At 44.6% G+C, this 24,709-nt stretch overlaps 3 protein-coding genes across 3 annotated transcripts in view; 1 reads left to right on the forward strand and 2 right to left on the reverse strand.

Moving 5' to 3' along the window:
• The first annotated feature begins 39 nt into the window (after nt 1-39).
• Nucleotides 40-2,600, forward strand: LOC131284894 (uncharacterized protein K02A2.6-like). Its single transcript, XM_058313753.1, has 3 exons — nt 40-1,420; nt 1,541-1,785; nt 2,586-2,600. Exons 1-3 carry the CDS (start codon nt 40-42, stop codon nt 2,598-2,600), a joined length of 1,641 nt encoding a protein of 546 aa, XP_058169736.1.
• A 1,263-nt stretch (nt 2,601-3,863) lies between these two features.
• On the reverse strand, nt 3,864-12,089 carry LOC131284896 (venom protease-like). The gene is made up of 5 exons (XM_058313754.1): nt 12,033-12,089; nt 9,859-10,051; nt 4,843-5,055; nt 4,511-4,775; nt 3,864-4,449 (listed from the first exon to the last, which is right to left on the reverse strand). The coding sequence occupies exons 1-5, from the start codon at nt 12,087-12,089 to the stop codon at nt 3,864-3,866; spliced, it is 1,314 nt and encodes a 437-aa protein (XP_058169737.1).
• Nucleotides 12,090-12,510: 421 nt separating this feature from the next.
• The window catches only part of LOC131284897 (dedicator of cytokinesis protein 2), a 38,013-nt gene continuing 25,814 nt past the window's right edge, over nt 12,511-24,709 (reverse strand). Inside the window, exons 2-11 of the mRNA XM_058313755.1 lie at nt 22,331-24,542; nt 21,732-22,260; nt 19,408-19,521; nt 16,984-18,870; nt 16,389-16,897; nt 16,208-16,315; nt 15,639-15,746; nt 13,624-13,699; nt 13,327-13,539; nt 12,511-13,212 (exon numbers count right to left, since the gene is read on the reverse strand). Coding sequence (XP_058169738.1) covers nt 12,598-13,212; nt 13,327-13,539; nt 13,624-13,699; nt 15,639-15,746; nt 16,208-16,315; nt 16,389-16,897; nt 16,984-18,870; nt 19,408-19,521; nt 21,732-22,260; nt 22,331-24,542 — 6,371 coding nt within the window. The 3' untranslated portion in view covers nt 12,511-12,597. The remainder of the gene's footprint in view (nt 13,213-13,326; nt 13,540-13,623; nt 13,700-15,638; nt 15,747-16,207; nt 16,316-16,388; nt 16,898-16,983; nt 18,871-19,407; nt 19,522-21,731; nt 22,261-22,330; nt 24,543-24,709) is intronic.

Here is a 24,709-nt window from a genome sequence, read left to right on the forward strand (position 1 = left end):
GGATGCGTGAATGTGACTGTTAACGGAATACCGATAAAAATGATGCTTGATACTGGTGCCGATATCACCCTCATCTCACGCAAACTATGGCAGCATATTGGTGAACCGGTCCTGACTCCTTCAGATATTAAGGCGAGAACTGCATCTGGTGACTTTCTGCACATCGTAGGTGAATTTGTAGGTTCCATGATCGTAGCGGAAAAATGCATGGAGTGCATTATTCGTGTGACATCGGCCGAATTGTCACTTTTTGGAAGAGATGCCATGGATCTGTTCAGCTTGTGGGATGTGCCGTTGACTTCAGTATGCAACCGCGTTGGTTTGGATGAACCGTGTAGTGCAAAGCTACAGCTGGAGTTTCCTAAGCTCTTTTCAGGTGAGCTGGGTTGCTGCACGAAGATAAAAATTCAGTTGAAGCTGAAAGATGGAGCAACGCCTGTTTTTCGTCCCAAACGCCCTGTGGCCTACGCTATGTTTCAAGCAGTGGACAACGAGCTTGAAAGGCTGGAAAAAGATGGAATAATTTCGAAGGTGGATTATTCAGAATGGGCAGCGCCGATCGTTGTTGTGCGAAAAGCAAACGGGACGATGCGAATATGCGGTGATTACTCTACAGGACTGAATAACATGCTGCAACCTCATCAATACCCACTACCTCTTCCGCAAGACATTTTCGCAAGTCTGGCTACGTGTACGGTCTTCAGCCAGATTGATCTATCCGATGCGTTTCTCCAAGTAGAGGTGGAAGAGTCTTGCAGAACGCTGCTTAGCGTAAACACTCATCGAGGGTTGTACGTGTACAACAGGCTTCCGCCAGGCGTGAAAACTGCACCGGGAGCTTTTCAGCAGCTGATGGAGGTAATGCTAGCAGGTCTCGATGGTGTTGCTGTATATTTGGACGACATTGTGGTTGGAGGACCAAATGAAGAGGCCCATATGAGAAACCTTCGGTCTGTGCTCAGACGTATAAAGGAATACGGCTTCACCATACGACTGGATAAATGCTCGTTCCAAAAGAAGCAAATAAAATACTTGGGTCATTTGCTTGATTCGAAGGGACTTCGACCGGATCCTGCTAGGATAGATGCTATAATGAAGCTGCAAGTTCCAACCGATGTAACAGGAGTGAGATCATTCCTGGGCGCAGTAAACTATTACGGCAAATTTGTGCGAAACATCAGCATGCTGCGTCATCCACTAGATAATCTTTTGAAAGAGGGAGCTGCGTTTACGTGGACAAGGCAGTGCCAGGATGCTTTCGATCAATTTAAGGCAATACTCTCTTCAGATTTGCTGCTAACTCATTACGACCCACGTCAAGAAATCATCGTCGCGGCGGATGCTTCTTCCTTTGCACTAGGAGCGACTATTAGTCATCGGTTTAAAGACGGGTCGATAAAGGTAGTGCAGCATGCATCACGTACGTTGTCTAAGACAGAACAAAGGTATAGTCAGCCAGATCGAGAAGGGTTAGCGATTATATTTGCGGTTACCAAATTCCATAAGATGATATACGGAAGGCATTTCCGATTACAAACAGATCACAAACCACTGTTACGAATCTTTGGATCTAAAGCAGGTATCCCGGTATATACAGCTAACCGATTGCAACGTTACGCCTTAACCTTGCTGCTATACGATTTCGATTTGGAGTATGTACCTTCAGACAAGTTCGGTAATGCCGATGTTCTGTCCCGACTGATTGCCAAGCATGAAAAACCTGAGGATGAGTACGTGATTGCTAGCATTGAAATGGAGAAAGACCTTCGAGCAGTTGTAAACAATGTGAGTAATGTCATGCTGTTAACTTTTGCTGATGTTGAACGCGAGATGAAAAATGATGCTGAACTACGGAAGGTGTTCAATTTTACAAAGTCTGGCTGGCCACAAGCATCGGTAATGGATCGAAATTGTTCAAAGTTCTATAGTAGGCGCGAGTCGTTGACTACTTTTGGAGAATGCCTTCTTTTTGGGGAAAGATTGGTAATACCTTCGTCGCAGCGAAACAAATGCTTACAGCAACTACATGTTGGTCACCCGGGAATAGAGCGGATGAAAGCGCTAGCACGTAGCTATGTGTATTGGCCCGGATTGGATGCTGACATTGAAGGTCTTGTTAAATCGTGTCAGCAGTGCGCATCGGCAGCAAAGTCACCTGCGTCTAGTTTACCAATCTCGTGGACAACAGCCAACGCACCGTGGCAGCGGGTGCATGTAGATTATGCCGGTCCTATAGATGGTGACTATTACCTATTAGTTGTTGATGCCTTTTCAAAGTGGCCGGAAATCATCTCTACAAGAAGTATATCTGCGAAAACCACTGTCCGTATGCTCTATAATATTTTTACACGATTTGGTATGCCAACTGATATTGTAAGCGATAATGGCACTCAATTTGCAAGCGCAGACTTTGCAGAGTTCTGTAACATCAACGGCATAGAGCATATTCGTACTGCACCTTTTCACCCGCAGTCAAACGGACAGGCTGAAAGGTTCGTAGATACATTTAAAAGAGCACTGAAAAAGATAAAGACGGGGGAAAGCACTGTATCAGAGGCGATAGACACGTTTTTGTTGACATACAGGAATACACCGAGTAAGCTTTTGAACCAGAAAACACCTGCAGAGATAATGTTCAATCGGAAGCTGCGTACTTGTTTGGAGCTGCTACGACCGACAAAAAGCTTACAACCTGTAACAAACGATGCTGTTACGTCACCTCCAAGGAAATTTGAGATCAACGATTTAGTATACGCCAAACAATATCGTCGAAATAATTGGAGGTGGGTTCCTGGTGTGATAATCAGATGCATAGGTAAAGTCATGTACGAGGTAATGATCGACCAAGGCAGAAAAATACGTTCGCATGTAAACCAACTGCGGACACGAGTGGATGGAAACGTCACCAGTAAGGTTGCTGCTAAACTGGATGAAACTTCAAAGAGGTCGCTGCCTTTGGACGTGTTGTTGAGCGCATGGGACATGGTTGAGCGAGTCCATGGCCCATATTCTAGTCCAATTACTAGTCATCAACAGGAAGTGGAAACCAAAGATTGTATGTCTTCACCGTCTTCCTCCACATCATCGCCGTCGTCGTCATCATCATCGTCATCGTCATCGTCATCGCCATCGTCATCGTCATCGTTGTCGTCGAAGCAGCTGTCCCCGGAAACGTTCCTGTCCCCGACCTCGCCAGGGTTTGAAACTGCAGATGGTGATACGCCGTCGCCTGTACCACCTCCACGTCGGTCTTCGCGAGTTCGAAGACAACCTCAATGGATGGCGCCGTACAGGCGATATTAAAGAAGGAGGGATGTTGGGAGCCTGTGTGTGTATAGCGCCAATTGCCACTCACAGACGACACGCAATTGTCATCTTGTTGATGTGTGCACCGGCTTCCCGGAAAGCTCCCATGAGCACTCATCCTCTTTTTGCTCCTCGACCGTTGGCCAGGACGGTATCGTTTTAGCTAGACTAAGTTTTAACGTGTGTAATAATTTATTCATTGATGTTGTGTTTTAGATAATAAATTCCGAGCAACACCAAAGATACAAAACAAACCAATGAAACATAACTACAGCACATTAGAGTAGTTCCCGACCAACATGGATCACGGTCTCCACAGTTATTCTTTGACCTGTTTTATATTTGACTTTGAATTTAAAATTTTGAAGCTAAAAATTGGATTTGTTATTATGTAATTTGTCAACAACACAAAAAATAACTGAACTGCTCTGTTCTGGTAGCATACTTTAATATTTTGCAGCCGTTTTGCATAGAATTTCAGGTATCTTCAGGTGTTTTTTCTCTTTCTCAATTTTTTTTGCGTATCGATCGTTTCGCTGACTTCGTATGTACAATTTTTACGGCCACACTACTGACTCAATCCAGCTGAGATATGGAGCCACTCTAGTATAGATTGCCGGTGTGGAACTGCCGCAGGCCTTTCCAAACGATGTTACGCCGATGATGTAGAAAATGCACCGGTTTTCTTCGTGCGTAATCTGCAGCGGTCCGCCGGAGTCTCCCTGACACGTGTCCTTACCACCAGCCAGATCACCAACACACAGTTGCGTGTCTTTAATCCCTTGCCGTACGAAACGGTTGGCTGTGTACTGTTCGGCGCACAGAGCGTTGTCGTAGATGTTCAGTGCCACTTTACGCAGGTCGTCCGACTTCATACCGAAACCTTCTACTAGCCCGAATCCAGTCGCAATCGCCGTCCGCACGTTAATGAAGTCCGAGTCATAAAGGCAAGCGGGACGGATAAAGTTAGTAAAGACGACGCGCGATCGGAGTTGAATTAGAGCCAGATCGTTATATTTGCCTACGCTACGACGATACTGTGGGTACAGGATGAATCGCAGGATATCGTAGTCCTCCGGTTCGGCTCCGTCGTCCGTACGCACAAGGTTTTGATCACCGAGACGCACGATCGACGGCAAGGCACTGACAGAAAACAGAAAAAGTTATCACATTCATTCTGTAAGTAAATATGTTCAAATCCTACCTTTTATAAAAGCAGTGGGCAGCCGTTAAGACGTACAAGTCGCTGATCAGCGATCCTCCACAGTCGAACGAGTACCCTCCGGTCGGTTTAGGCCACCCAATCGCTGCCATATGAGGAAACTCCCCGGGTTTCGTTACTTTTCCTCCAACGATCAATTTAGCCACCGTTACACATTTCGGTACATCAATGTTGACCAGTTCCGAATACAGCGTTAGCGGTCTGATGGCCACACGTTCCGTAGTCAGTTTCTTATACTCGTTGCACACTAGAAAAAATTACCACGGTTAACGGATGAAATGCAAACCTACATTGAAGGATCTACTGTTACTCACTTTGGACACTTTTTCGTGTCCCCAAATCACGGTTAGTTGATTCGAATGGAACCCTCTGTGGGAAGTTTTTAGTTCGGATTTGCTGTGATTGAGGGCAACACACGATCGCTTCCTGCGCGGAGTAACTGCATACTGGGAACCTCGAGCCCCGTATACATTTCGAGAACGGCGTGCAGACGCCTTGCTCCCACAGGATGGTACATGATTCACCCTCTGTAATGTGGGAAAAAATGTTAGAACATATTGATTTAAATGCTAAACGAAAGCAAAAATAGCATAACTATTCATCATAGCTGAGATTTTGATGATTGATAATTAATTGATCTGATAAAAAGTTTCAATTCTTCTCTGACTTTATGCTGCAAGAGTATTGTCAACTAGTGGCATGGAAATAGGTTTAAATTATCTAACCATTTTATTCCACTAGTACACCTCGTTTGAACGTTGAGAATGATGATGGTCGGTTGTTTATCAATTACCAGAATTTATTATCAACAAACTAACTCGAGCTAACCCCAATGCATTATTAGATTCATATTTGTCTTTAAACCTGCGAATATATTGTACCTTGCAACGCAATGCAACGATCGACGATGACGGAACACACAACCAAGAAGGCGATCCACCGCATGGACAACATTCGATTGGAATTTAAAGGCACCATCTAGCTACGGAAACCACTTGCACGGAAACGATGGCGACAGGTAGAAAAATGCCAGAACACAGAGTCCTAACTTCCGTTCAGGAGCCTATAAAGCCTGTTCTCATGCGTATCTCTGCCGGGTCGAGCAAGCACTGATCTCCCGGATGGAGATCAACGGCGCTATATGCGATTGCTTTGCCTTAAGATTACCTTGCCATCAAACGGGTTTTTTCGTATCTTCCTGTGTTGGATCTTGGACGTTGCGTCCCACGCTGAAGAATTTGTATCCCCAAGATGAACGCCGGTTAGTCGTGGAAAATTGAATACAACGCGAAAAAGAATAGAATGTTAATAGTGCGATGGGTAGCGATATTATATAGCATACTGAATTTAAATGGATTCAAAAATTCAATAAGATCGCGCAAGATCCATCTAGGCACTTGTTCTGCCAATGTCTTTGGTCAGATTAATGTATTTGATGCAAAAGTGGATACACATTCTCATTTAAATGATATGGTAAACCAATTAGCGTGATACGTATGAAAATTAAATTAAATACGACTGAATCTGATCAAAGTCTGTGCTGAGGCTGATTTTCATGCTTCTCAAGATTTTCATAAGTACAAACAACAATACCGTCTGTGTGTCATCTTTTGACCCAATTGGCAATAACAAAATATGAAATATCATCAAAAATTTAAGGAGATCTCTTATTTATTCTAGAGCAAAATGTTTGCCAATGTTTTTAAGCAGGTAAGTCTGCGATTGAATTTCCATTTGTGGCCATTATAGTCTCCATACGCTTTCGGAATGCACTGTAGGTCCTAAAAATATAACTTGAATTGCCATTTCCCTCCAAATACTGGTCTATGTTTTCCGAAGGCTTGTCGTACTTGGGTGGCGTTTAGAGTAAGCCTTGACCTTCATAAAGCGCCATTTTGGGTAACCCGGAATCCAGGATGGCAACCATCTATCTTTTGACCAGAGCATAAGATGTTCCTGCAACCAGTTTTTGATGCTTTTCGAGGTATGGGACGGAGCTCAATCTTGTTGAAATACAACTTTTTGCTTCTAACCGCAGTGTTCATTTATCCACCGAAAGACATACTTTTTTTAAATTTCAATGTGGTCCTCCGTGGTGTCTTTTTATGTTCATGTGGAATGAACAACGGATCAATTCACATACATTGCAAACACCATGACAATAGCAGGTTCGATAGAGATTTTTACACTTGTCGTACACGTTTTTTATTACAAGAAAACTAATATAGTGGACGGTTCTAGAATAAAATACTGGAACGATTGTTTACCCGCTTTTGTCAGTAAAAAGTGTGACGAAATTTTTTCTTCTTAAAAATTTCAAAATTTGCTTATTCCGTTCAACCCGTAGCTCCTTGATGCGGTTGGTTATGGGAGAATCTTTTATCGAGCTCTTTACTTCGCCCCACAATCTTGCTATATGATCTTCCTTACCGTAAAGTCATTGACACCGAGTTCTTTTATGTTTCTCAGCTTGCCAAGCCAAGGATTTGTAGGCCCATGTCGAACGGGAGCCATATTAGTACAATACGACTTAATGGTACATAATATTTTAAATTCATTTTGTATGGGAGATTCCTTTTTTCTGTACTTCAGACCATATATCTATTTAAATGAATGTCGGATCGATTTGAAATTTTTAGAGGGTGTTTTCTAAAATATTGAATAATTTTTTTAAATTTTAAAAATTCATTAAGTACATTAATTTGCTGTTCCAAAAAATTTCGCTCTTCAAATCTTCAACTATCTACCTATGGAGTTCATACATTTCATATAGATGTTGGCTTTTTCAATATTTTAGTACTGATATCTTTGGTCGTCAACTACATAAAATATTGTACAAACTAATGCACTTTCAGTAGCATCATGTAATCGTAGTCTTCTGTTGCACTTGAACTGGCAACACTGCTTTGTCCGCTACTTTATTCTTTTTCCATCAGAATTGTTGTTCCTAGTAATTCTGTTTCTGATTGTAAGTTTTTCATAAACTCAATAACTCTCACACACAATCACAGTCATAGTCGAATAAAAGCGGATGAATAAACCTGTTTGTGGCGCACATTTTCTGAACAAAATTATGTTTAGCATATTTGTATTTAATATTAGATTGAGATTTTAAGACCTAACCGTAAGGTATAATTGCTTAAATTAAAGAATTCATGTTTCTGAATGAAACAATCCTATTTGAACATTTAACATTTGTACAGCATTTTTGAAAAAAAAACTTGAATAAATTTCTGAAAATTTTAAGTAATTCAGTTTCCAAGACCAAAGATATGCATACTGAAATACGGAAAATGAAAACTTCTATGTAAAATATAATTACTACATAGTTTTGGGTTGTACATGAGTAGGGTGAAATTTTTTGGAATATCAAATTAATATACTTAATGAATTTTTAAAATTATAAAAATGCAATATTTAGGAAGACACCCTAAAGTATCTGCAACGAAAATTTCAAATAGATCCGAAATGTAGATAAAAAGTATTTGGCCTGAAGTACAGAAAAACGGAGTCTTCCATACAAAATGTATGGGCTACCCGGGGAGCCCGATTGAACGTTAACCTAGGTAACTTTAGGCAGCGCTCTGCACGACAAAATCAAACTGTTTTGTTCTGTGTCGTGTTTGTCGGACATGTTCGATGCAGGTTGACAGAGCACCTCCATACGATTGCTTGGGTTTGATCGTTTTTTTTTGTCGTGTTTGTCGTGTTTGTCTTGTTCGATAGCTGACAGAGCGCTGCCTTAGTTGATCCGGTGAGCTTTAAACTAGAAATAGACTATTTAACCATCAGATCTACTACCGCCTACCTGGGTAAGTTTTACCCTTTTATTTGCAATGTTGCAACTTTTACCAAGTTGCAAAACATAAACAAAGCACAGATGACGATTGGCCCGAATATCGACGATACACTAGAGACCAGCGATTACGTTTCGTTTACCGTGCCCTTTAGAAAACATTCTTAAGTATCATCACTGAAAATTTCAACTCACTACAGCATCTAGAACAAAATATATAGGCTTTGAAGCACAGCAAAATGCAAACTCCCATACAATACGTATGGCTTACCGGGGTAGGTGGTCGTATGTTAACGTGGGTATTTTTGGTCGTAGACCTGAAGGTTAAACGGCTTTCCAAAAATATTTTTGATTTTCAAACTCGTCTACGCACCAGGATTCAATTCTCTCACTCCGGGAACCTTGACATCCTGCAAAGAAAATCGTAAACAAAATAAACCAAGGTATTTAGAAGCTCGGCTGTCAACATCGTTCCCCACAACAACTAGACCGGCTTTGTAATCAACACTAAACTGTTTTCTGCTTCCTTTGCATCGTTATCTCTGTAAATTAATTGTTCCTAGGCTAATGTGGAAGATAGTTCTAAGTTTAAGCATAAGTATTTGATTTAAAGTGTGTCAACGCTTGGACAGTTGTGTTTTTAAGGTAATTTATATCCCAAATGTAGAGCGTAGGTTCCTACTTAAGCCCGCGTCAGCGTTTATTAAAAAACTGTGAAATCCGTCCAGACTTTTGTTTGCAACAATCCTCAATTAGGTAAGATACCATACCAGATACTGTAGGCCGTGTTAGTGCTGAAAAATAATGCACATATAATCTGCAAAATAATTTAACTAGCTGTACACAAATCTATAAACATTCCTGTACTTACATGATTGTTGTGTTTTCACTTTTTTTTTATACGCATGATTTCAGCCAACTAAACAACAACAGCATTCCCTCGAAAATTCTGAGCGCAATACAATTTTTGCACGGCAATGGCCAATCCAGATGATGAGTGTGTATTATAGGTAAAGTCAATTAAAAATTTTGCCTAACAATTCTCTTTTCCATCTGACCAACAGCGAATCTATAAATGATTTAAGTCAGGACTTGTTAGCAGGAACTGGATATTCGGTAAGGATTGTTTCCCTGTGCGGATGTGCGTACCAATCTTGTATTTAGCAACTTGTGTGATGTATTGTATCTCATTTTTAACCCAGCAAATTCAACTAGATAGTCAAATGCTCGTGGACAACATTCTGGAATTCGTTACTCATGTGAATGGCGATGACACCGTACCACCGACGTATACTCAGGAGTCGCAGAATGCGAACGAGACCACTGACTTACCTATCGATCCGACCGGAAAGTATCCCTCCACGGAAGAGTACCACCACCCTGGCGTGCCCTTTCTGGTGGTGTTACCCAACACCGAAGGGTCCGGGTTCGTATATTCGGAAAATCTTCAAAAACTGTTCCTCAAATTGGACAGCGTTTGCGCGTTCGAAGCGAAACATAACGTGCCTGGTGGGCGCAACTTTTATCTGCGTGCCATGCTGGTATCGGTTGTGCCGGAATCGCAGCACGAGCCAGTCTTGCGCTGCCGCAATCATCAGGCAACCGACGAAGGCAAGGAGTTCGAGAACATCAAAGAGCACGTTGTCCGGTGCAAAAACGAGCAGCACGAATACGTTGGCCGAGGTACGGGAGCGTTCTTCGAGGACCGGTACGCCGTCCGGGTGCCGCTTGGTGCGGATACCGTGGGTACCAAACTAACGCTGCAGTTCACCTGCCAAAACACTTGCTTCAATACTGGGCTGAGGAAAACGGCACTAGTCTTCACCCTAGAGGACGAAGTGGGACATGTTTGGGGGCGGCAAATAAAGCACATTAAAATCTGCACTAACTACCGGCGCGATATGCTGAACGAAGAGAAAGCGAAACTGGTGGGAAATGTGCCAGCCGTTTTAGGATCGAAAACTTCTCAGCACGCCGGACGGCCACGAAAAAGACGCATGCACGATTTTACAGCAGGACCGTCAGGCAGTCGACGGCCAGCTCGTACACAGAATCTAATGATTGAACGACATGAGATTCGATTGGTAATGCCGAGCGTACGGATGGCGAAACGGGTGCTGGATAATGCGATTGGGATGATCTCCGCAGCGGTTTTGCGCGTAGAAGACGAGCACACCAAGGCGGAGCTGATGCATTATGTCGATACAATTCGAAAGGAGCGCCAAAATCTGACAATATCCAATAGCCAGTGCAGTGCCGATAGCGAGCTGCTTTGAATTGATTATAGAGCAGTCCAATCGTGGGTAAAACTTTTTAAAATTGACAATTTTTAAAAGCTATTGAACTAAGATACGCCACTGCTTAATGCTGGTTGTTTACTGCATGTATGGTACTAGAAAACTAAGGGTCGTTTATGAACAAAACGTGTGGAAGAACAACGAAAAATAAAGAAGAAGTGGAAAATAGGGAACTACTATACAAAACGAAAAAATATCCCAAAAATGAGACGTGTCGCTATTCATTTACTTATCATCATACCTTTGATATTGAGTTAACAGTAGGAGAAATATTATTAATGAAGCATTTAAAAATGTATATTTTGTTTCAATCAATTAAGTATGTCGGGAAAAAACAAACCATACGAATCTAACGCTTTCACTTTCCTAATATATATATCAAGATTTTGATATATGTATCAAGATTTTATAAAATAAATCTAATAAAAAAAACGTGCGCAACGGTTCACTTGATTAAACTTAGTTTTATTCATCGGTCCGTATTGGTCTTTATCTAAACATAGCATTTGTCGGTAAAGTGTGAAGCCATCGGTCACTTATAGCTCCCACAAATACAGCACTGCACGATCATCGAAGTATAATGTAACAAATGAAGTGAAAAAAACTTATCAAAAAACACATTTCTACGATATACGCGCAGGAGCAATAGTATAATGGTCATTGATAAACATAGACTCTATTTCATAATTTATATTACAAATGTATACATAATTGCAGCGTGATCGATCGTGCCGTTTTGTCTTCTTCCTTAGGTAAATAATTGCATCGAATATTTGGTCTATAAATAAAATTGCTTTGCGGCACGACGACATCTATTCACTACGTGCCGTGCAGGTAATAACTACACCGAACCACAAATACGCATCCGAGATGGAACATATTTAATTGAACTATCAACATTGATCGCTTGTAAGTATTGCCTGTTCTGTTCTTCGTCGTCGACGTCGAAACTGTCTCCCAAACGTAAGTAAATTAAGTAGCTCTATAATGCATAAAGCAACCTGCTTGAGTTTTTTTTTGATTTCCTATCATTGCCATATCAATTTTGTTAACACTGTGAAGCGGAGGTTATACATGTATCTTTGGTCATTCCGAAATAGTGTCACTTTTCTTGCATGCTTACTAACTAACTAAACGAAAACGAAAGTAAATACTTTGTCCATCGACCTATGCAACTCTACCACATCTTATTTATGATGCCGGAAGACTTCTTCGGCACGTGCATCCAACGGAGTGCGGATTATACTTAAATAAAAGGATAGACATGTGTAAGCAGAACTGAACCAGAAACCTTACCAACATAAGAATATATGGCCTAGCGGATCATGTTTTGTCACCTTCGAAATGCCAACCGTACAAACGCGTCACGCTTTCACTGTACACCTGTACGAGAACATAGTAGGCTACATACACCCAGTGGGTAGAAGAAGAGAAAGCACATCGTCAAGTGGATAGCTTTCGTCTTCATCCTTCCATGCCTCATGCAAGTTCGTGTATGGTACATTTTCTTTTTGTTTTGTTGATTTTAATGTTTCTAATTGTTCAAACTTTGATAGTTTACCCTACATTGTCCTTAGCACTACATTTTACTAAGCTTCCTTCTAGCACTATAAAGTCTTTTTTTGTTTACATAAAAACCCTCTACTTTTGTCTAGCTAGAGCATCCCTGTGTGTTTTCTTGCTTTAGGTTCCCATCTCACACAATAGTCACACCTAACGGTTTATAGGCCGGCCTAATGCAGGGTTTTCTTTCCCTATTTTCTTGTCCCTTTCCGGTGTGCTCGTCATGTGTTTTTACCTCCCTCCAAATCTGGCTCAAAGTAGGATAGAAACAGGTAGGAATCTCTCGGAGGAGATAACATTTGTTTCGTTTTTTAATTTTCCCGTTTTCCAATAATCGGCGGAAATCAAAATGGCCTCAAAAGCAACCTAAATAAGGTCGGTGTAAACGAAAGATCCACCAAATATGGCGTGTGTCAATGCTTCGAATTCCTGGCTGGCTTTGGAGGGGGCGTCGGTGGTCGTTTCCGATCGTCGTACGCTCCGGGAGGCGGACTGCTGCAACCGCCCGGGGAACGCACGGTCGAAACGGACGAAGAGTTAATCACGATGACGCTATGGTTTCGCGTTTCAACCACATCGTATGAGGCATTCATGGCCACCACACCGGGCGCACCGGTCGCACCCTGCGTCATGATGGGTTTAAACGTTATGTAGTGGCTCGCATTGTTGGGTTGCGGTGAGCCGATGCCGTACGACGGTTGGAAATGATGGCGCTGCTGATCCGTCAAGTTGGCGGCCTTGCCGGCAAGATTAAAGTAATCGGCATCGTTGCGCGTCTTCAATGGAAGAGGTGGTGGGACACTACTGTCCTCCTCCGACGTCGTCGAACCGTTCGTAATGATCGAGTTGCGGTTGCTACTGCTGTCAGCCGATTCGATCGAGTGCGTGTCGCCCGGGAGGATGCTCCCGTTGGCATTCGTTGCGCCCGCCATCGACTTGCTGCTCATGGTCGGTGTGGCAATGCTGGGTGGCCTCGATAGGCGCTTTTCCTTTTCTACCTCCGAGCGAAGCGGTCGCTTTGGATGTAGCTGCCGAAAAAGAGGGAGAGAGAAATTACAAATTGAAAAAGTAAATCACGAATTCGTATGAACTAGACAAATGCCCATTACACCCAAGCAGTGTATTGTCCTGTTTACACTTACCTCCTCGGTTAACTCAAAAACTGGTGCCGCATTGGTTGGCGTTGTTGCCGTCGTGATCGTCATCGACGAAACACCGGTGGATAAAAGGCTCACCGGGCCACCACTGTCCCGATCGGAGGACACGATGCTGGAACTGTGCTCGCTCGCAGTAGATATGGGACTGGTATAGAACTGACTATTTGAAACCGACAAACTCAGCGACTCGCGATCCATCTACAAAAAAATAAAAGACCGAACCGTTAGGTAAATTGAGATCACTACTATCAACGAACGACCACTTTATACGGTAACACTTACCTTACGGCTCGATCGACGTTTGGTGAGCGTTTTATCCTTTTTTGTCTTCGATCCGGGCGACGTGCCAAGGGAAGTTCTAACGATACCAACGGAAAGTAACGGGGTGGATAATGATAAGATACGAATGAAAATGAAGCATAAAACAAAAACACAAACAAACGATACAAAGAAGATAGATGTACAAACTTAAGTTTAGATTCTTTTCCAACTAACATATACAAAACCGTAAAACAAAACACAGGTTGTACGAAGAGGATTAATGAAGTGAATCATTTAAAAATTAGAGTAGTTAAAGGGTTGATAGCAGTAGCAAAAGTGTTTTTTTTTTGTACACAAACGAAACGGTCTAATGCTGCAGAAAGGAAAATATATGCTGCGACATAATTTTCCCGTTCGAATGAAGTATGTGCGACGACAGATCGAGCCTACAACCGTCCATTTTTTTAAAGGATCGATAGAGAGGAAGCAGACGAAAGAAAAAAGGAAAGAGAAAAAATAGAGACACGGTAGATGAGGAAAATATTATTTTAGTATATTGCGGGCTTTGCTGGTGAAAATCTGAAAACAATTGCTAGCTGTAGCTGTATGTTTCTTTAAAACAACATGTGCAAAATGTAAATACAACTTAGAAAACACTCTCTTCGTCGAACGCTTCGACATCCGGTTCTTAGCAGTAGTAGTAGTTACAGTTCGACGGCAAACAGCAAACGGCCTTAGGTGGGGCTTTCTTTAGATCAGCGCATAGAAGCATACATTATCACCGGTAGAAGGTCAGTTTCGTGACGGTGGAAATGCCGATACAAAGTGAAGTAAAGTGGAGAAAAACACAGAGGAAACACACACTCAGGAACGGAACGAAAACCGCACGCAAAACAAACTCACAGTGAACCACCCATATTACACCAACCAAACCTCCGCTGAAATCCTTCCTTATTATCGTGCAGCGACAGCAACCCCGCCGGTTCGGGCAACAAGGCGCGAGTCGTTCCTTAGCCTTAGCAGAGAGCAGCAGCATGCGACCTGAACGATTTTTCCAAGTCCTTTCACAACAGAACCGCGCACCGTTTGCACCTTTCCCTTTTCCTTAATTGTTTACGTTATCTTCTTACGCGTGTATCGGCTTGCAACGGTATCGACCCAATGGTTAAGTTTGTAAGAAAACGACTAGCTTAAACTTGCAACAGCATACGATCCTCGCTTACGCCAAGCGTTAAACCCAGCACGTGTACGAGCATTTAGCGATAGGCAAGCAGAAGATCGCCCAAACGAAGGAGCTAAAGATCGCCAGAAAGGACCAGCAGCGATCTGCTCGATGGAAATCGACGCGCACCATAATAGCAGTTCAAACAAAAATAAAGGAGAAAATCAATAAATATCAAATCTTTGCTGTGATGTATGAAACACAATAGTACATATGTTTTGATGTGTGTTGTGTTTTTCTGCATTCTAAATGTACCAAACTTTAATAAAACAGGTGTGAAGTTATTAAAAAATTGACTGGTAAAAGATATGTGCTTTGAAATAAAGTGGACTTTGCAAGCAAAGCATGAAATGGAATTATTGTTAAACTACCTAAACTAATTTGTACTAACATTAAAAGTAATTAGTTTAACAACAAAGTATTTTTAAAATATTAAACACGGTGATTTAATAAAGTTAAAAAAAATAATGTTCATGATGTATGTTGACCGTGTGGATTATTTCATAAGGAATGAGTTTGTTCAAATGAAGAGAAAACAAGAAATTGACGAGTAAACACATCGATTTTGTAAATAGATATAAATCATTTGGAATTCTAGTTCAGAACATTCCTTTGCAAAACTCTAATCCAGGACTAACTATCTTGCTTCCAGATTTAGTTGATCGTTTAGTTGATCGCGTAAAAATTCCCTAATGTGTGTCTTTATGTTTTGTTTCTATGCAGAACGTGTTGACACAAATAGAACACAAAAGTGAGGACACACAAAAAAACACAACATAATTTCGTTTTTTTTTAAATTGATCTATATACGAACTGTCGCAATTTGGTGCCAATCTTGGTCGAAAGGTTGGAAATCAGTTTACCGCCGGACCCGTTCGCCGTGAAACTGGACAGACTTATTCGATCGAACTCGAAGAAGTCGCTAAATCACAGGAAAGTTCGCCGATACCATTTTGGTGTGGGATTTTGGTTTTTTTTCAGGTTGATTTTGTTTGTATCCGTGGACCCAAACATTCGTTATAACAGCGCCAATAGATTGTTTGCGGGAGAAGAGTGGGGGAAAAAGGGGAAACATATTTTCAATGACTATGAACTGATTAGTTGTGTTCGTTTTGGTTAGAGTTTACATATTAACCAAAGGTTAGGTTGAGGATGGATCGTAATCTTTTCATAATTGCCCTGATAGCAACAAGTTGTTTCCAATTCATTATTTTGTTGAACATTATTTTAAATCTTAACTTAGTGTAAAAAAAACCTCAAAAGGAATAATATGTAAACCATTCGTTTATATTTCTATGTTCATGCATCATGAGCATGAGCATCGGTGTTAGTTCACAATAGAATCATGATTAAACGTTGTCCTACTTCGCCAGGCTTACTTACCTCGCTAGATTGACCGTATTGAAGTTGGCCAGATTGGCGATGGTGCTTTTGAATCCTCCGGAGCTGGTTGTCGTCGGGCGGCTGTTTTGGTTCTTCGAGATTCCGCTGCTGCAATGACAAGGAAGGTAAAATTACCGGGGTTAGATTATTGCATCAATCTCCTGAGACTTGTTGAACTTACTCAGACGAACCAATACTCGTTTCCGACAGTCGACTAGAATCCATGCTGATCTGCGGTTGGTTGGTGGAGATGTGGCGCCGGAGGGTAACCTCCGCGTCCCGGTCGATTTTGATGTCGGTCACCCGTTTTCCGTACTTCGCCTCCACGTTCGCCTGTATCGAGGCGAAGCACCTCTCCAGCTGTTCGTGGAATGGCAACAGAATGGCGGGTGTTTTCATCTTGTGTAGCAGTAGCGCCACTTCGAGAAGCGGAATCTGTGACGCAATGAGGTCCTTCAGACGTGCAACGAGATGATCATCGCCCGGGTGATTCTCGAGATATTCCGGCGTAAGAAATGCATCTTCGTAGATCGGCAAACCGCCGTTAATGGCGGCATCGACTACACCCTTGATAACGGCGCTCAGCGAGTGGACCGGTATCCGCGGATCATTCTGATGCTCAAGCACCAGCTCCCGAATTGCTCGATTCTTAGCATCCACCGTTTCGATGGCCATTTCGATGGGGGATATCTACGCGAAGAAAATCGAGTGATTTTTCGTTAGGCTCTACTCGTTACTCGACCACATGGTGAAACAGCACCATCCCTCATACTTACCATCACAGTTTCAGAGGATTTCACAGGGAACCACCGCAGTATACCGGGCAAGGGATCGGTCGTTCGCATGATCGTTCGCTCGTAGAACGTCCCAGCGATGTCGTCCCCTCCGACACCACTCTCCCGTATCGGGCGGCAAAACTGGAACTCGCTCACATTGTTCGACTTGTAGAACTTCACAATGTTGGACGCGATCGTTTGCGTGTTCTTGCCCCCAAAGCGTATGTCGCGGCTAACCGGATCCACCTTAACGATTTGCACAAACTGTCCCTCGCACTGCTGGATCTCCGGCCCGGGCGTTAACGTCGGCAGCAGCTCGGCCCGCGGGTGCTGACTAAGGATGCGCATATTGAACGAACCGGCATCCTCGTACTCATTGCCACGATACACGAACGCCCGGTTGCGTAGGAACTCCGGGAAGCCGGTCCCGAAAAAGGTAACCCGGTAGTAGATCGACTCGTACCGCGTCGTGCGCAGGATGTTCTCGTAGAACAGCGACATCTTTTTGTACAACTCGGCCAGACTGAGATAGTCGTAGACCTCGTTCTCGTACTGCTGCGCCAGCTCCTTGCACAGGTCGATCGCACACTCCCACATCTTGCCCTTGTCGAACAGATCGATCATACTGCGGTACAGCTGCTCCTTGAGCGTACGGTGCGTTTGGCAGGCGAGATAGTGGCGCTTTGATTTCAACAGCAGCGACAGCGGCGTCTCGTCCCAGTACAGTTCGTTGCTGTGCAGCTTCAGTGTGTACGCCGCCTCGGTGAAGTTGTCGAACTCCATGTGCAGCTCGTACAGCTTGTCTACGTACCGGATGTACATTTCCTTTCGATTCACATCCGAGTAGAACTGCAGCAAACTGACCGTACATGCCATCCGGTTCTCCTTGCTTTCGTCGTGGATTAGGCAGCGGTACTCCAGCAGCTTTTCCATCAGCTGCGTCAGCACTTGCACGCACTGGACACCGTGGGTTTGCAGCGTGCTGTGGTTGCTGCACGACTCGTGCATGATCTCGAAGAACAGATCCTTATATTCCGCGTCGCCGTACCCACCCTCGATAAAGTGGTCCAGCTTTTCGATGATCTCCTTCTCGAAGTCATTAAAGTTACCCTTAATGTGCGCCGTGTTGCGCTTCGTGTCGCCGTAGCTCTCCATCGCGTACCGCGAGCTATAATACTCGCACTGCATCATGTCGAAGAAGATCGGTATCGTCGCCCGACGCAGATCCTCCTCCGGGATCATGCTCATCTCCAGTATTGGCCCGACCAACCGCGGCACGAACATAATCTTGTGCTCGCCCAGATTGAACCACATCTTCCGTATCTCGAACACCGTCTCCCGGCGGATATCACGGTAGTTCGCCCGGATCACCGACTGCTTGGTCTTGCTGAACCGGTTCAGCTGAAGCGCCGGCTGTGTGAGGAACGTGATCGAACACTGGAAGTAGTTCGACCAAACTTGCCGCTCAAACGGGCTAAAGAACTGCCCCATGATGATGGCGGCAAAGTGGCGCAGGCTACCGAGGATCACCGTGTTCTGGTGCATGATCATGTCCAGCCAGTCGGCCGGGAAGACCGGCTTCGAGACTAGTTCCTGGAACACGAGCAGTATCTCGGTGAGGAAGTCCAGCAGCTCGTAGCTCGTGAGGAAACTGCGCACGAAACACTGATAGTGTGTCTCGGTCATGCTGCGGAAGATTCCGAGCATGATCGCGACCAGGTTGCCAACGAGGGGGTTACTTCGATCCATCGCGATCGAGCTCGTGATCACGGTGCGCAGCAGGATCAGCATGATGTCCCGGACGTCGTTCTCCACCGAACCGATATCTTCCTCGCTGTGGAACAGCAACTCCAGCATGTTGCTCATGATGTTGACGCATTCGGCCACCTGTCGGATTTGTACGTGTGATTTTGTGTGTTTCGTTGGTGCAGCGGGGGAAAAAGATAGACAAGAATTAGCTGTTTGGTTCGAGGCTATTAAATTACAATCTATACTCCTCTGCCCACTTTTTTCTTAGTCTTCTAAACGCAATCGCAACAATCAAACACTCTCACACGGGAAAATATATTGGCACACACTCAAACTCTCAAACCTCAAAAATACTGTTTGCATCCTAAAGAAGGTTAAATTTATCACGATTTATCCTGCGCGAAAGTTTGCGCGTGGTGGGAAAATTATTCACTTGGAATAGAAGCATCACTCGGCGACGAAAAGTGCCAAAGAAAACGGAAGGTGCACATTTTTCGCAAAAAAAAAAAACACTGAAAAAATAGCGAAGATTTGTGAGCGGAGCAAAGTAGGCGCGCAAATTAAATAAAACCATAGAAGTAAGAACACAAACAATGGCGAGACAATTTATCATCATACAAACGCTGTTGAGATCGGGAACAAAATAAAGAAACAAAAAAGCAACAACAAAAGTACCTTCGTTTTGGCGGTGGTTTCACGCGTATGAAGCTGGGACTTGCTCTCCCCAAGCACTCTAGCTGCTTTGGTAAGATTTTTCTCCTGCTGCCGTATGTCGAACATAAAGTCACCCTGTGTAAACATGTTGTGTGTGTGTGTATGTGTTTGGTTTGCATTGTTCCATGCCCGTTGCCGTGTACGGAAAAGGTGGCGCATCAACGCGCAAAGTTTTGTGCATTACACCATCATTACCATCATTATTTACCGCACAGCATCGGAAGCACACAATTGTCGATACGTAGCCGTCATCATCAACATCATTTGGCCCACGAGAGTGACCAACAGAGAGGGATGTGTGCAGGACGGAAGGTGTGTGTGTATGCAGTATGTAAATGTTGTTGTCATGTTTAATGTTTAATTTGTACGAGGGCACCGTTTGATTAGTTTTTTAAAAAGAAAATCAATCGTTTTTACCAACGAAATAAGGAAATAATTTACAAATAATGATGTAGGCAAAGGTAAGTTTAAAAACAATAAAAATTTGGCAAAATAAGATTTTTCAGAGAATAAACGACGAAGAGTTGTAGAAACGCACGCAAATACCAGAGTAAAACATAAAAGCAAAATTAACAACAATGTCGTAAAAAAAAAGTTCAAAAAAGCACAGCGCCGGAAATGAAGCAGTTCATTTTGATGCGTGCGCGGTTCGCGGATTGTTGATATAAGCCACACATAAACGAACGGTAAGAAAGAAAAAAAAAACGGTGCGCGAACATGTGTGTCCGTGATATGTTTTGTGTGAACCGAGCAAGATTATAATTTTAATCGTTTTGAACCGTAGTTTCCAACCACCGGATGGATGATGGATTCGATATGTTTTTGTTTAGTTCATATTTTTTGGGTGTTTCATAGAACGCAGATCGAACGTGTGTGTTTATTTTACGATGTCGTACACGGAAGATTCATGGGGTAGAGATTAAGGTAGTTGTTCGTGTGTATTTTAATTTGGGTTTGTTTTGTATTATCCAAATCCGTTTCATGTGGTAGGCAAATGTGGTGGTTGTTCGATGGGATTTTGGGAGTTTGGGAACAAAGGGGGTTTACAAAACCGGCGGGAAGGAAAGGAAAAGAGAAAAAGAAAATACAAATTTGTTAAACTCATCTGGATTATTTATCGACACATTTTTTTTCTACGACCGCTTTTCCAACCCCCCCGGTGGGAGTACGGGTGGGCCGGGATGGGTGAATGCGTGTATTTACTGGATGATTCAAGAACTACCCAACCATAATGGGGAGAAATGGTAGCACATTGGCCATAGAGGATGTTAATAGAAAATTATCGTGGAAAATTTATTTACACATCCACCAGGGGGAACGATTACAATTTTAGCGAGTGAAAACGACTAGAATGAACCAATCTGAACCAAGCTGAAGCGTGTGAACGATGCCAGCTGGTGGAAACGTACAAGGTATTATGAGTTATGATATGGCAGTGAATAAATCCTACGTTCATTGAGTTATGAGATTGAGCTTAACGAGGTGAAAATGATATTGCGTTATTGGAATTTCCATTACGAGCTGTACACATGATCTCGAAATGATATGGGTAATGAACGGTTAATGCGATAAAAGGACAATGGATTGGGTAGGGGGAAAAGGATAATTATGAGCAGGTGGTTTGTGATAATGTAAACACACATTTTTTTACACACGTCCTACGATGATCAGGAAGTGATGATTGACAGGCAGACTTGCACAGTGCCGGAGGAGAATGGTGGTGGACTATTTCACCTTCAATCTGTCGAATTGGGTAAAATAGATAAATCTTCATGCGCGTAACATGATGCGTGCAGGGAGGCCACGCACGGACTCGGGTGATATAATTTGCGGTTCCCATGCGTTCGCGTGTTTGTGAGGAACATGAGGGCACAAACGACCGAAAAGGATTCGCACACTGCAAGCCAAATAATGCTGTGCAATCAATCCTCTTCGGTCAACAAACAAAACAAATAAATGATGTACGTGAAGTACGGAGCGGATACATTCATCGATGATCGGTGCACGAGAGACATAAAAGTGGTATGTGATGTGCGACAAACGGGCAGGCAGGCAAAACAGAAAACATAAACAGGACTCATATGATAGACGAAACACAGGCAAAGGTGTGCGCGATAGAGTGTAAACAGAAAACAAAACTCGATACAAGGAAAGCGGCACGCGTAGAGGACAAACAAAATTGATAACACATTCCATGCAGAAACAAAAAAAAACAACGATAGATGCACACACACAAAGATGAAGGAGAAACACAGCGCAACGATAGCGTGGTAACGATCACTTACCTCTTCCTTGCTTTCGAGCTTGTCCTTGATCTGTCGGCAAAACACTGGCAACAAGATTGCCCGGCACTGGGGCAACTTGAACAGCTTCGAGTCGACCACATCCTTGATGCACGTCATCTTCGATTGATTTAACCGGCCTGGCGGCACGTTCATGATAATGTCCACTATCTTCTGGCTGAGCTTTACCGGATCGTACACTTGCATCAGATCCGACGCTATGATGTGCAGATATTTCAGCATGGCGCCCTGCGACTTGAGCAGATCGTTCTTGTACGAGATCAGCTCGGAGAACGATTCCAGCAGCTCCTCGAGGCTTGCCTCAAACAGCTCCCGGTCCTTGTCGTGGTTGAGTTTGGCAAACAGCAGCCGGGAGCGGATGATAAACTTCATGATGTACTGCAGATATTTGGTAGTCCGATACAGCGCCTCATCGTTTTCGTTCAGTAGGTAAATATTGGATGTGGCCCGATCCTTGACGATGTTGTTGATGGCGTTCCGAATGTGCGTTTGCACCACATTGATGAGCTTTCTACGGAGGAGGAAGAACGTGCTAGAATGTAAAGCAAATCAAAAATCAACAATCATTTTCTAACACTTACTCGTAGGCCAACGTGGCGGAGAAACTTTCGTTGATGTACAGATCCAGTACCGACTGGAAGTGCTGGTACTTGAGATCATACACGATCTCAATCAGGCGCAGGAGACACTTGAACACCAGGTTGTCGTACTTGTCCGGATCGTCGTTCGATACGAGTATGTTGAAGAGTGCATCCAGGATGTCCTGAAGAAATTTGACCACCTCCTCGCAACGGACGTTCATCAGCGCGTTCAGCGATTCCTCCATCTTCTCCTTGCGTGACGACCAGTTCAGCAGCCCCAGGATGTCGACATTCTGCGTAAGCTTCGTGCTGCACAGGTTCGTCTCGATGATGAAGCTGTCCTTCGACGCCAAACTGAACCCGGCGATGGACGGCTTCGAACCACCGGTCGGCAGATCGTCGGCCAGCGACGGCAGACTCATGTAGTTGTACTGCGTCTCCTCGTCATACTTCTTGTGGTCGATCTTGTACACCAGCAGCGTATGGCGGCGGTGCTGCAGCGTCGTACCGTCGTCATTCATCAGCCGCACGTACGCCATCCCGAACGGTTTCTCCGAGCGATCCTTCGCCTCGTTCGAGCTGCGGTGCTTGAAAGTAAACCTCAGATGGCACTGCTTGAACTCCTCGATCGGCACGTCAATCTTGAACGTTTCGCTCCACTTCGGCCGATCTTCGTGGTAGTAGATCACCGACTTGTACTCGTTCAACGATCCACCTCCGCCTCCGTTGCTGATAACACCGGGAATTGCCACACCCTGCCGATTGCACACGTACGCCGTTACCTCGATGTTTTTGTCGCTAGTCTTCGAGCCCTTGGAGAACTCGCCCGACACCAGCGTGAGGTACAGGTCGTTCCGTACGTCTCCCGGGAAGATCACCTCCGGGAAACCCATCTTGCGCGCGAATGCCACGTTTCCGAGCACCAGGTGCGGATACTCGTCGCGTACCTGCTTGATATCGCCGTACAGTATGTCCACGCTGATCCAAATGGCCGCGTCACTCTTCTCGCCCAGGTCCTTGTTGGTGATCAGCTTGCGCAGTGTCGTCTCCAGCGGTTCCTTCTCGCACGGTATGAACGGCATTTTGAGCTGGGTGTCACTCTTGAAATCTTCCGATCGCTTGATGATCGGCCGCAGGTCCAGTGTCGCTACACCGAACGGGCGGCGCATGTGGTACTCGTTCGCCCCGATGCTGGACAGCGATGTCGAGGAGGGTGTTCCCGAGCCAGCTCCACCGCCACCACCGCCTCCCGGCCCCGGCGAGGAAGGAGTACTCATTTGTGTGGCTAGATGATTTTTGTGCGACCGATAGCTACCCGCACCGGTCGAATTGGCCATACTACTGCGCCGCAGATCCGTATCCTTGCCATCCATGGCACCGATCCGGACGACGTACGCGACCAGGTAGATCCGGTTGCGGCTCAGGTCGTTCCCGGAGAGGTCCGTGAACAGCACCTTGATGTTGTTGAACTGATCCAAATCGGCCGCCATCCCCTGGCGGCTCCACCGAACCACATAGTTCTCGGTGATGGCACGCATCTCGTCGCCATCGTACAGCGTGAACAGAATCTCCGTGTCCTCGCTTAACCGGCACACGAAGTTGTGCACCGAAAGTAGCAGATTGTGCGCGTGCCGGTTCACGATGTCCTGGTTGCGGCTCTTGTTGTTGGACGTATTCGCCCGCTTGATCCGATCGACCGCATTCAGATGATGCTCGTACAGCTGCGTCGTGGACGTCCGCTCGATGTCCAGTATGTTGCCACTTTCGTCCCGCACCACCATGTCCAGGTTGAGTATTTTGTTGCCCGTGTCGATCTCGCTCGTCGCCTTCAGCTTGATGTTCTTCATCTCGTCGACCGGCAGATTGCCGGACAGCAGCTGCGACCGCAACCGTATCAGCTCCAGCATTTTGCTCTGGACCTGCTTGAACGAAGGATGCGTCGAAAGGTAGAGCCGACGGTAGAGAAACTGCCACTCGCGCAACACCGTCGTGATTTCCTCCACGATCTCGCTGCGCTGTATCACCAGGTCGCCATCGCGGGACGTCTTACTGTCCACCCGATGCACGTACGCCTTCGGGAAGACGCCCCGCTCGCCCGAGTAGCAGTTGTGGCCGTAGTACCAGTGGAAAGACTCCTGCTCGATCACAACCGTATCGCCGACGTCCAGGTCGATGTGGTGCTGCTTGGACGGTGCACTGTAGTTCGCTTTCGCTGTTGACGGAAGAAGAAAACAAACCGAACTGATCAGTCACTCCGCTCGATCACTACTGATATCTACCCTGCTACTCGTTCGAAACCAAATTCGCATTCGCTGCGACACACAGAGTTGTTTGGGGGGTTCGTCCCGTCCCAATAAATGACCTTCGTTGCTCGTTGAG

This window comes from Anopheles ziemanni, chromosome 3 (assembly GCF_943734765.1).
Source record: "Anopheles ziemanni chromosome 3, idAnoZiCoDA_A2_x.2, whole genome shotgun sequence".
Taxonomy (NCBI): Eukaryota; Metazoa; Arthropoda; class Insecta; order Diptera; family Culicidae; genus Anopheles; species Anopheles ziemanni.

Excerpts from the sequence above, each read along its gene's own strand:
- LOC131284894 (XM_058313753.1), top strand. The coding sequence starts at position 40 with ATGATGCTTGATACTGGTGCCGATATCACCCTCATCTCACGCAAACTA. Across the intron at positions 1,421-1,540 it reads GGTAGTGCAGCATGCATCAC|ATCACAAACCACTGTTACGA; the intron begins GTACGTTGTCTA and ends GATTACAAACAG.
- LOC131284896 (XM_058313754.1), bottom strand. The coding sequence starts at position 12,089 with ATGAAGACGAAAGCTATCCACTTGACGATGTGCTTTCTCTTCTTCTAC. Across the intron at positions 10,052-12,032 it reads TCTTCTTCTACCCACTGGGT|CGGCACCCGGACGGCGTACC; the intron begins GTATGTAGCCTA and ends ATCCGCACCAAG. Across the intron at positions 4,450-4,510 it reads GCCCACTGCTTTTATAAAAG|TGCCTTGCCGTCGATCGTGC; the intron begins GTAGGATTTGAA and ends GTTTTCTGTCAG.